At 50.1% G+C, this 12,323-nt stretch overlaps 1 protein-coding gene across 1 annotated transcript in view; it reads left to right on the forward strand.

The window, feature by feature from the left end:
- Nucleotides 1–12,323, forward strand: part of IGDCC4 (immunoglobulin superfamily, DCC subclass, member 4) — a 41,386-nt gene that overhangs the window by 14,332 nt on the left and 14,731 nt on the right. Inside the window, exons 4-6 of the mRNA XM_005861124.2 lie at nt 6,349–6,485; nt 7,298–7,438; nt 11,424–11,715. Coding sequence (XP_005861186.2) covers nt 6,349–6,485; nt 7,298–7,438; nt 11,424–11,715 — 570 coding nt within the window. The remainder of the gene's footprint in view (nt 1–6,348; nt 6,486–7,297; nt 7,439–11,423; nt 11,716–12,323) is intronic.

Consider the following 12,323-nt stretch of genomic DNA (forward strand, 5'->3'; position numbering starts at 1 on the left):
TTGGATTAGATCATTGTTTCCCAAAGTATGTTCTTTGCAGAAAATTAGTCCCAAAAGAGACCCTTTTTTTTCGGGGGGGGGGACAACACTATTCTGTAGTCAAGGTCAGGAAACTGCCTATAAATTCTCTCTTGGAATTGACAAGGCACTGAGAAGTCCTGTATAGAAAACCTGTTTAGCTTGTTTAACCAGACACTTCCTAGACTCATCTGCCCAGAGCCCCTCTTGCAGCATTCCATGAATGAGCATTCCTAGGGAGTGGACCATGGGAATACTGACATTTTAAGTTCCATGCCTTCCAAATGTGAGGCTGCTCACTGCTCTCTGGTGGTGCTTGCTGGGAGTTGGTGGGTTAGAACCAAGTGAGAGCCTACTCCTGGCAGCCGCCTCCCCCCTGAGAGAATGGGAGAGAGGAAAAGCCACTCGGTTAACCCTTCATCCTTCGAGGTAGGCATTTCTTGTTTTTCATATTATCCTCTTTTAGTGTATATTCCTAGAAAATGCATTTTCAAATTCATATAAATAAAAAAGAACGAAGATTACTCATCATCCTGTCACCCATAGAAAGCCACTGTTAGTTTTGATGTCTGTCCTCTGGACTTTCCCCTGTATGTTTATACATATTCTCTTGAGAAATTGTACATACTGGTTTTTTTGTTCGGTCATTTTTTTTTTAATTTCAGAGAGGAAGGGAGAGGGAGAGAGAGAGAAACATCAATGATTAGAGAGAATCATTGATCAGCAGCCTCCTGCATGCCTCACGCTGGGGACTGAGCCCATAACCCAGGCATGTGCCCAGACAGGGAGTCGAACCATGACCCCCTGGCCCATAGGTCGATGCTCAACCACTGAGACATGCTGGCCGGGCTCAGTCATCTTTGTGTGTGTGTGTGTGTGTGTGTGTGTGTGTGTGTGTGTGTGTGTGTGTTTTCCAAAAACAAATATGGGGTTATATTTCAACTTTTACTTTTTTTTACTTAACACATAATAAACATCCTTCTAGGTCTGTACATGTGGCTATGGCAGATATTATTATCCAAATTGTTAAATGAGGGAACTGAAGATCAGAGACAGAAATACCTTGGCCCAGGTCACACAGCTAATATCCAGAGTGCTGGGTGCCAGAGCGTGGCATGGATGATACCCAAGCCTCTCGTGACTTGAGGGTTGTGGTCGGGCAGCTGCAGTGTCTGAGGAAGTTCCCCTGCAGGTGGGCTTAGAGATCGGGTGGTCCAGCTGTGGCTCAGAGCAGAGAAATTCTTTCCCCAAAGTTTTTGAGCAAGCAGTGGGATTCAGACCTCGCCTCCCAGCAGCTAGTTCAGGCACCATTCCATGAGGCCACCGGCCTCTCCCAGGAGCCTGGAGCTGCCAGTTCCAGAGCTCTGGGAGTGGTTGCCCCCAAGTCCTCTGAAAAGTGATCCTCGTCTATAAATAAGCCAGGCTCACATGTCCTAGCACATTGTGTGGGGGAATAAAGAAATGTCTAAAACAGCAGCTCGATTATGCCCAAGGTATGTATTTTTACACATGCCCAGATATAGTACATGTACAAATATGCTATTCATAAACTCAGCCCAGTGGTTTGAAGGAGACCATATGCCTTGGTGTAGGGTGTGCACATGTGCAGTTAATAAACGCACTCTGTCAGGGTATATGTGCATATTTTTGAAACTGATGGTGAAGACTAGACCCTAAGGCAACTCCCTGGTACTTAAACTGATTTCTAATGATAGGGGATAATTTTTCTTCCATGGGAACCAGTCATCAATGAGAGTAATGTTTTCCAAAATCCAGGCATTCATAAACCTCCTTTATAATGTTGGCCGTCCCTGAACAATTTATACAATCACTTACTTAATACATTTCTCAGAATCAGCTCTCTCTTTTGTAACTTAACACATACTAAAAAGAAGCATTATCTCACTGCAGTAAAATGGAAAACCAGCAATACTTACCATAAATAGAAGGTGGCCATAAAAATAAATACATAAGCACTGGAATCAAAAAATGTGTGTCTGGATCCATTTGAAGTCATTTTGTTACTGCCATTCACTCACACTTTAAAAACATGGCGCTAAGGGACTCAAATTCCATGGGCTCCTTCATCCAGTCTTCCGCCCTGGCCATTTCCAGTGTCCGAGTCTGTCAACATGGTGTGACCCTCAGCTAGTGTCCTTTGACCCCAGGGGCATCTCTGTAGGGCTTAGGGCAGTGATGGCGAACCTATGACATGTGTGTCAGAGGTGACACTCGAACTCATTTTTTTGGTTGATTTTTCTTTGTTAAATGGCATTTAAATATATAAAATAAATATAAGTCTTTGTTTTACTATGGTTGCAAATATCAAAAAATTTCTATATGTGACACGGCACCAGAGTTAAGTTAGGGTTTTTCAAAATGCTGACACGCTGAGCTCAAAAGGTTCGCCATCACTGGCTTAGGGTGAGGCTCTTTGGCCTCAGGAAACTCAGAGCAGCTGTGTCATCCCTTCTGTGTTCCTGAATCCCTGGGTCCAAGTGGCCTTTCGGGGGAGTAGGGCAGCAGGCTCAGTCTCAGGCTTGGAAAGAGAATTCCTCCCTTTTGGATAGAGGTTGCTTTTCATTCTATAAGTAGCTATTTTGTTTTATTTGACATTTGAATTAATTTTTAAATGATAAACTATGCTAACTTTAAGGGGGGGAAATTACCTACCACCTGAACACAGACAGCTATTACCATTTTTGAGTATTTCTTCCAGTCTTTTTAAATATGTGTACCATTTACACCATTGTAAAGATGTGTTTAGAGTTTGTGATTGGTAGATGTTTATGTCCACTATCTGATGTGAGCTCATAAGACGTTAAAAAGGTTAGGGTTGTGAAGTAGGCAAGACAGAAATTAGTTAACCCATTTTTCAGATGAGAAGCTGAGGCACAGATATGTGATGTCACTTGCTAAAATGTTGGAGCTAATTCTCTCCAATCTGCCACTGAGCCTGGAGTTACAGAACAAGGTGTACAAGACACATACTTTTTTCCATTTAAAATTTTTAAAGTTTATATTTCCAAACTAATAAACATTCACTGTAATTAAAAAAAAAAAAAGCACAACAAATAAGTCCCCAGTAATCCCACTTCCAGAGAAAACCTCCCTGAGTGATGGGAGCTTTACCACCCTTGACTTTTTTGTGTATATCCTAACATGTCATTTATTTATGTTCCCAAAATAGAGTTGCTTCATAAACACTGTTTTGTGACTCTTCCCCCCACTAACCAATAGATCTTGGACCTCTCTCCAGGGACAGAGCTTCTAAAACCACATTTTAACCAAACAGAAAAGATTTAGAGCAGGGGAGGACTTTTTTTCTGTTGAGGGCCATTTGGATATTTATAACATCATTCGAGGGCCATACACAATTATCAACTTAAATATTAGCCTGCTATATTTGGTCAAACATTTAATTAACTCACCCCTAATGCCTTGGCAGGGCCGGACCAAATGATTTCTCGGGCCTTATACGGCCCACGGGCCAGACGTTCCCCACCCCTGCTGTAGATGAACACTAACAGTGGTTCTATTTTGCTCTGTTGGCCATCACAACAGCACATCTGAGAAAAGGTATTCGTTCATTCATTCAACACATCATTAAGGACATGTTACTTGTCAAATGAGGTATTAGCTCTCGGAGCATAATTTCCCTGGAAAGGCCAGGGAACCTTGGGGTTAAGAAGTGTAGGAAGCACGAAGGGTCTTGGAGGCCGAGTGTATAAGGTGGAAGAAGCCTGGATGGGGATGGGAGTTTTGTTTCCCAGATAAGTCCTGCTTGTCCTTCCCCACTTGGCCTTTCCCAAGAAATTTCCTGTGGCTGCAGGCTGAGTCCAGCCCAACATTTTACTGCCAACCACACTTTGCCTCCTTGTCCCTTCTCCCCGACTGCCCCAACACAGATGTGGGCAGCTGTTGGAGCTGAGGGAAGATGCCGGGGCATAGGTGGGTTGGCCTTTGGGGTGAAGGAGGGAGGATGCAGATTTCTGTTTTTTCTCTAGTCTTTGGGCCACAGTACCTTTCCAGGCCCATGGCCAGAATTCTCTCCCAACACCCTTGAGTTAGTTCTCATCTCCTGTGTTTAGGTTTTCTTATACCCCGTTTCCCCACAAGCTAAGGGATCTTCACCAAGTGCACAGCTGCCCATTTCCTCTTTGACCTTGGCCCAGCCTATAGCCAGGGGCCAGCTTCCCCACTTGGCCTTTCCCAAGAAATTTCCTGTGGCTGCAGGCTGGGACCAGCCCAACATTTTACTGCCAACCACACTTTGCCTCCTTGTCCCTTCTCCCCGACTTCCCCCACACAGATGTGGGCAGCTGTTGGAGGTGAGGGAAGATGCTGGGGCATAGTTGGGTTGGCCTTTGGGGTGAAGGAGGCGGGGATGCAGATTTCTGTTTTTTCTCTTAGTCTTTGGGCCACAGTACATTTCCAGGCCCATGGGCAAGAATTCTCTCCCAACATCCTTGAGTTAGTTCTCATCTCCTGTGTTTAGGTTTTCTTATACCCCGTTTCCCCACAAGCTAAGGGATCTTCACCAAGTGCACAGCTGCCCATTTCCTCTTTGACCTTGGCCCAGCCTATAGCCAGGGGAGAGCCCACCCCCCTGGCCTCCATGGGACACATTTCCTGCTTTGTCTGTCAAGCAAGGTCCTGGGCCTTCCTAGCCTGAACCATATTCCACCCCCCCTGTTACCAGAGGGCAGAGAACACTACCCCCAGCCAGCCTGCTTCTCCTCAGTAATACTAGGATACATGTTGGCTGGGTTTGCTGGGGTCCATGTCCCTTCCATTGGCATTCTCAGCCACCTAAGGGCTGCTGAGATGGGCAGGTGGGAAGCACGTGGGATTTGGTACCAGAAGACCTGGATTCAAGTTTTAATTCTGCTCCAGTTGTGAGGCTCTGCTCTCAAAGCCTTAGTTTTGTCACCAATAAAATGAAGGATGTGATCCTCTCTATTTCTTGGGCTTGTTTTGAGGGTCAGATGAGATAGTGTGAATGAAAGAGACTTTACCAGGGAAGGAAGGAGGTAGAGAAGGTTGTATAATAAAAGGAAGTCCTCTCCCACTTTTAGCTCCCAGGATCCTAGGGCCCCTCCTCAGAGACAACCACCATCACCAGGGACACTCAGTGCCGGCATATATGTGCACATAGCCCCCCACACGCACTGTGGAAACTTCCTGTGTCGGCACACATGGAGCTGCCTCCTTTGTAGCAGCTGCCTAGCATTCCATTGTGTGAACGTACCCAAACCGATTTAGTCAGTCCCCACCCTACAGAGGAACACTGGATTGTTTCCAGTCTTTTGCTATTGAAGACAACGCTGGAGTGAATATTGTTAAGCATACATTTTTGTGTCCATGTTTGAGAATATCTGTGGGAGAGAGTCCTCGAAGCGGTGCTGCTGGGTCAAAAGGCAGGTTTGACTTTTAAGATATCACCAGCTTGTCCTAGAAAGAGGGTGTATGGATTGGCATGGCCACTGACAAGACAGGAGTGCCTTCCCCCCATTCCTTCATCCAAGTAGGGTGTTATTGAACCGTTTGACCTTTGCATATCTGATAGGTGAAGATGGTATCTTCTAGTTCTAATTTGCATTTTAAAAATGACGAGTGAGGCTGGAAAATGAGACACCGTAGGTCTTTCAGGTTGGAGTGGGGAGGCCCGCCTTGGGCACACCACCCTCCCTGTAGAGCTCCTGCCCACCTCACCGGTGCCCTCTTCCCCTTCCCAAGGCTCATCACTCTTCCCAACGGGGTTCTCCAGATCCTGGATGTTCAGGAGAGTGACGCAGGCTCCTACCGCTGCGTGGCCACCAACTCAGCCCACCAGCGCTTCAGCCAGGAGGCCCTGCTCCGGGTGGCCCGCCGAGGGACACTGGATTGTTTCCAGTCTTTTGCTATTGAAGACAACGCTGGAGTGAATATTGTTAAGCATACATTTTTGTGTCCATGTTTGAGAATATCTGTGGGAGAGAGTCCTCGAAGCGGTGCTGCTGGGTCAAAAGGCAGGTTTGACTTTTAAGATATCACCAGCTTGTCCTAGAAAGAGGGTGTATGGATTGGCATGGCCACTGACAAGACAGGAGTGCCTTCCCCCCATTCCTTCATCCAAGTAGGGTGTTATTGAACCGTTTGACCTTTGCATATCTGATAGGTGAAGATGGTATCTTCTAGTTCTAATTTGCATTTAAAAAATGATGAGTGAGGCTGGAAAATGAGACACTGTAGGTCTTTCAGGTTGGAGTGGGGAGGCCCACCTTGGGCACACCACCCTCCCTGTAGAGCTCCTGCCCACCTCACCGGTGCCCTCTTCCCCTTCCCAAGGCTCATCACTCTTCCCAACGGGGTTCTCCAGATCCTGGACGTTCAGGAGAGTGACGCAGGCTCCTACCGCTGCGTGGCCACCAACTCAGCCCACCAGCGCTTCAGCCAGGAGGCCCTGCTCCGTGTGGCCCGCCGAGGTAAGGGGCCCACCGCTGGGGGAAGCCAGGGTGTTTCTGGAGTCAGCTTGGAGGGGCCTCAGAGGTCCAAGCCCTGCCTTCAAAGAGGTGATGGGGTATCACTCCCATCAGACAGGAGAGGTGATGAAGCCCAGAGAAGCAGTGCCATGCAACAAGTCAGGGAGAGACCTGGGCTGGATTCCCAATGCAGGGTTCCCTTCCTGTGGAGACCCTGTGCTCCCTTGGGCTGGTTGGAGCATCTAGGGCTGGGGGCAGGTGGGGAGGTAAGGCATCTGAGGAAGGGTGTCAGTGCCCTGCAGCCCTGGTCCCTGTCCCTCTGGGGGCTCAGGGAACTGGGGGGTTACCCTTTGCTACTTGGAACTTGGCAGGCATCAGTGCTCAGGGAGCTGCCAAGCCAGCAGAAACTCGAGCCCATCCCATACCTTTCGCACATGGGGCCTGGAGACCCTTTGGAGAAGGGACTTGTCCAAGGTCACCCAGCGGGATGATGATGATAAGTGTTGGAACTAGGAACTATGACTGTTGACTCCAAGTCTGCTCATGACCCTGACGGTCCTGGAGGGTGGGTTCAGTGCGGCAGGGAAGAATGGGGCGGTGTGCTGGAGACCAGGTTATTCCTCTCCTGGCTCCAAGAGGAAGAGGCCCCAGTCCCAGTTCTGGGGAACTACATGGCTGCTTTCCCCATCTGTCAGATGGAACCCTGGCTGCTCCCTGCCCCACCTGCCTCGCCAGGGGCACCAGGGGAAGTACACATGTGAAGGCACCTAATGGGCCTAATGGTAAGACTGCCTGCTGGTCTGCCCTCTCTCCAGGGTCCCTGGCGTCTACCGGGGGGCAGGACGTGGTCATTGTGGCAGCTCCGGAGAACACAACCGTGGTGTCTGGACAGAGTGTGGTGATGGAATGCGTGGCCTCTGCTGACCCCACCCCTTTCGTGTCCTGGGTCCGACAGGGTAAGTGGAGGGAGGGAACTGAAAGGGCAGGGGGGAGGAGGGGCGTGGCATCTCATGTGTCCACAAGTCACGGAGCTCTAAGGGTGACCACTTCATAGTCACAGCCTTTGGTGTGGCAGGAACTTGTCTCCCAGGGCCGGGTGTGGGTAGGGGACCTGGACAAACTTAATAATCAATCAGTGTAGCATGTTTCCTTTACAAGGCACTTTGAATGTGCCACTCACAAAGTCTTATTGAGACCTTACTTAATGTGGGCACCGAGCTAGCTTCTCCCCCTTATTTCATTCCTCACAACCGGGTTGCGAGAGAGAGTGAGAGCTGGAGTGTGAGAGCTGGAGAGGTGCCACACAGCCGGCGAGTCGGGTTGGAACCAGGCCCCCACTGCTGCTCTGGTTAGTCACAAAGCGGCCTCTTGGTCCACCCAGTGTTCTCCGCCTTTGTGTGCCTGGCTTCATGCTGGGCACAGTGAATAAAATACCCAGATGAGAGCCACAGGGGCCCTCTGCACTCACAGTCTGGGTGAGGGAGATAAGACGCAGCCATAAAAGAAGCTGCACAGTGTGACCGTATCAGGCGGCAAGTGATAAGTGCCAGGTGGGACTGCGTTACCGGAGATGCTATCCGGGTAATGAGAGCGCTGGGCCAGCCCTCACCTTGCAGTCTACTGAACCCTCACACCTGCTCTCCCACCAGAGCCCCCGAGAGCCCTTGGAGGAGAGTGTAAGAAGTAAGGCGAGCCCCCAGGTTCAGGGGTCCTGGTAGGACAGAAACCATACTCGGGAGCCAGGCAGCAGGCAAACATCTTTCCTCCTGCAGGATGGTGCGCTGCACAGGGTCTGGGAGCACAGGCACACTGAGTCAGGGCTGCTCAGCTTTTTAATTCTGACCCGGGTGACCTGTCCCTCACTCTTGATTGGAGCTCAGGCTCACAGTCTTTCGCGATTGGCTGATTCAAAGGAAGGGGTTGGCCTTTGCCGGTTCAAGAGGGCGGCCCCCAGGGGAGCGGCAAGTCATGCGGCCAACATGGTGGCTGCCAAGTCACGCAGCCCAAAAGAGGCTGTCTACACTGTTCTTTGACAGAAAAGATGACTTGTTTATTCTCACAAGAGGGAGGGCCAGGACTGCTGTTCCCAGTAGGCAGATGCGGAAGCTGAGGCTGAGAGGCAGGCAGGAAGCCAGGACCCAAACTGTAGAGCTAGTCCTTCTGCTATACCACTCCCTACAGTCATGAATGGAAGAAAAGCCAGTATTATTATTTTTTCCTAAATATATTTCTATTGATTTCAGAGAGAAGGGGAGAGGGAGAGAGAGATAGAAACACCAATGATGAGAGAGAATCATTGATCAGCTGCCTCCTGCACGCCCCACACTGGGGATTGAACCCACAACCTGGGCATCTGCCCTGACCGGGAATCGAACTGGGACCTCCTGGTTCATAGGTTGACACTCAACTGCTGAGCCACACCAGCTGGGCACCAGTATTATTTTTGTTTCCATTTGTCCATAAGAAGTGACTTGTCCCAAGCTGATGGTAGAAGTAGTCTTAAACCTAGTCCTCTTTATCCTTCTTCCCTGGCTCAGCGTGTTACCCTACAACCATGGTCGGCAAACTGCGGCTCGCAAGCCACATGCGGCTCTTTGGCCCCTTGAGTGTGGCTCTTCCACAAAATACCACGTGCGGGTGCGCACGTACAGTGCGATTGAAACTTCGTGGCCCATGCACAGAAGTCAGTATTTTGTGGAAGAGCCACACTCAAGGGGCCAAAGAGCCACATGTGGCTCGCAAGCCGCGGTTTGCCGAGCCGCGGTTTGCCGACCACTGCCCTACACTACCTCCTTTTTGTAAGTTTGTATCTCACAGTCAAGAGTACACAATGAATACACAAAGTTTAAGGAAAAATAATGAGCCCAACAACTACGTACCTCTCCCATTGATCTGATGAGATAGAACAGTGCCAGAATCTTTGCACTCCCTTACCTGCATGGCCTCATTGGACTTGTGACACTTGCCGAGTTAGGGGGATCCCAGGGCCAGCAGGGACCTCATGCTATTATTGGGGGAAGCCTGTGATGTTGCCCAGAAGTTCAAATATCAATGTTTCTCAATACTGACCATGCGCCAGAATGACCCCAGGAACTTGTTAAAACTGCAGACTCCTTCCCTTCACACCTAGAGAGTTGTAACCCAGGAATCAAGTGCCCTAGGTCTTTGCTACTGAAAGTGTGGTCTTTGGATCTACCACCTGGGCCTAGTTAGAAATGCAGAATCTGGTCCTGCCCTAGGCCTCTGCATATTAGGGTCCCCTGCAATTCCATCATTCATGTGTAACAACAAGGGTTTGAGGATTGCTGCTCCAGAGGATCCTGACACCTGTAGTTTTGGGAACTGACTTGGAGAAACTCAGCTAATAACACTGCTGGACAGAGGCTGGGAAGAGAAAGACCCCAAAAGGACTTCATTCCTGACCCTGGGCACAGTTACTTTTCCACTAAGTCAGGGAAGGGACTTTTGTTTTATTTTCTTCTTATTGCAAACATTATATGTGTTCACTGTAGAAAACTGGCGAAAAGCAGAAAGAGAAAACATCTCACCATTCAGAGATAAAAACTGTTAACATATGGGTGTATTCTCTTCCAGATTTTTTTTTTCTTTGCACATGTACATTTCCCCCTGAAATTGAGAGCATGTTGAATTTACAGTTCCAAGCCCTATTTTCATTCAACAGCATCTCATTAGCATTTTCCCATCTTTAAAACTTTTTCAAAAAATAATTATGACTATACTAGAGGCCCAGTGCATGGATTCATGCACCAGTGGGGTCCCTCAGCCTGGCCAGCAATCAGGGCTGATCAGGGCCAGCTGGCCAGGGGTGGTGGTGGGGGGGGAGGTACCACAGGAGGTTGGCTGGCCGTGGGAGGTTGGCTGTGGGAGCGCACTGACCACCAGGGAGCAGCTCCTGCATTGAGCACCTGCCCCCTGGTGGTCAGTTCACATCATAGCAACCAGTTGACTGGTCATTCAGTCATTCAGTCACTTAGGCTTTTATATATAGAGAGTCCCGGTGCATGGAATTCGTGCACTGGTGCTGGGCATGGCCTGTGGGGATCTGCCCGCTGTGGGAGTGCCGCTCATCCCACTCAGCTGAGTGGCTGTGAACCTGCCCTCTGAGCAGCTGCTCCCCACTCATCCCAGTCAGCCCAGTGGCGCTCCCACTGTGGTCAGTGTGCATCATAGCAACTGGTCGACCTGTCGTTCTGGTCTTTCCCCGTTCAGTCACTGGGCTTTTATTATATAGGATAATGTTCCATTATTTGAATATAGCTGTAATGCAATTTTCCAGTTCCTACTGTTAAAATTTTAAGTCCTTTTCAGTTGTCCACTATTACAGTTACACTACAGTGATCAGCCCTTCACATCTCCCCAGGACAGGTGCCCATAAGTGAAATCCCTGGCTTCTAGGTTAAGGTGGAGCCCCTGTATAGTCCTATCAGCATTTACTCTTTCTCCAGCATTGCAACTTATTGTCTTTAAACACATTCCCAATATGAAAATGAACATCTGTATTTTGATGTGCATTTCTTTGATTATGTGAAGTTGAAAGCTCTTTTTATGTGTTTCTTGGCCATTTGTGTTTTTTCCACTCAGGAGTGTGTCCTTGTAAGAAATCAAGTTTAACAACAATGGTAATAGTCATTGACAAGTGTACTGAGCACCTGTTATGTGCCCGCACTGTGCCAGGGTTCTCACAAACCTTATTCATCCCACCCCCTAGCAGTCCTTCCAGCGAGGGACTACCTCCTTATTTTACAGAGGGAGGCACTAAGATTCAAAGGCCGTCACTAGGTTAGCGAGTAGGAGAACTGAGATTCCAACCAGGCACTGTTATGGTCTCATAACCCGGGTGTAGAGGGGCCCCCCGAGGTCGGGGAGTGGATGGAGGGGCAGTCCTCACCTACCCCTTCAGTGCTCTCCCTTCTCCCCCAGACGGGAAGCCCATCTCCACGGACGTCATCGTCCTGGGCCGCACCAACCTGCTGATCGCCAGCGCGCACCCCCGGCACTCGGGCGTCTATGTCTGCCGAGCCAACAAGCCCCGCACGCGCGACTTCGCCGCCGCCGCCGCAGAGCTCCGCGTGCTGGGTGAGGCGGGGCGAAGCTGGGGGAGCGGGTGTGCGGGGAGACCGATGGGGCAGGTAGCTGGGACCGAGGGAAGAATAGAAAGGGGGAAGGGAGCAACTGGGTGTTTTGGAGAATTGGGAGACATGCTGCCAGAGAGGTAGGGCTGGGGGAGGGGCTGGTGGGGAAGAGAGCTTCGTAAAGGGGGGGAGGGGGAGGTTTGGAGGGGACAGACTTGATCATTGGAGGAGGGGAGGTGGTAGGAGGAGACTGGAGGATGGAGTGGGAAGAGCTGAGTCCGGGAAAGAAGGAGAGGGGTGATTAGGATTGGGTGATGGGAGGGTGGGGAGGGGTGGTCTGGGTGAGGCTTAGGCAGTGGGGGAGGGAGACAGGCTCCTGGGAGATCTAGTGGAACTCTGAGTGGCGCTGAGAAAAGGGGAGTGAGGTTGCTCAGGACGGGGATGACCGTGGAGAGGGGTAAACCTGGCAGGTGTGGGAGACCCTGGTAGGGGAGAAGGAGTTGATGAAAGAGGAGGTGGGGCTAGAGCTAGACCCAGGAGGAGAGGAGGCGAGGCGGGACTGGGGTAAATAGGGAGAAGAGGTAGAGCTGCGTTGCACTAGAGTGTTTGGGGGAAGGGGTGAAGCAGGGAGAGGTTAGAGAGATTGGAGGGGACGCGGGGGCCAGTTGGAGTATTTGGGGGAGGGCGCAGAGCCCCTAGTGGCCGGAGCGCGCGGTCAGCGTCCTCCTCCTCGCCCCCAGCGGCCCCT

Source organism: Myotis brandtii, unplaced genomic scaffold, assembly GCF_000412655.1.
Source record: "Myotis brandtii unplaced genomic scaffold, ASM41265v1 scaffold144, whole genome shotgun sequence".
Classification (NCBI taxonomy): domain Eukaryota; kingdom Metazoa; phylum Chordata; class Mammalia; order Chiroptera; family Vespertilionidae; genus Myotis; species Myotis brandtii.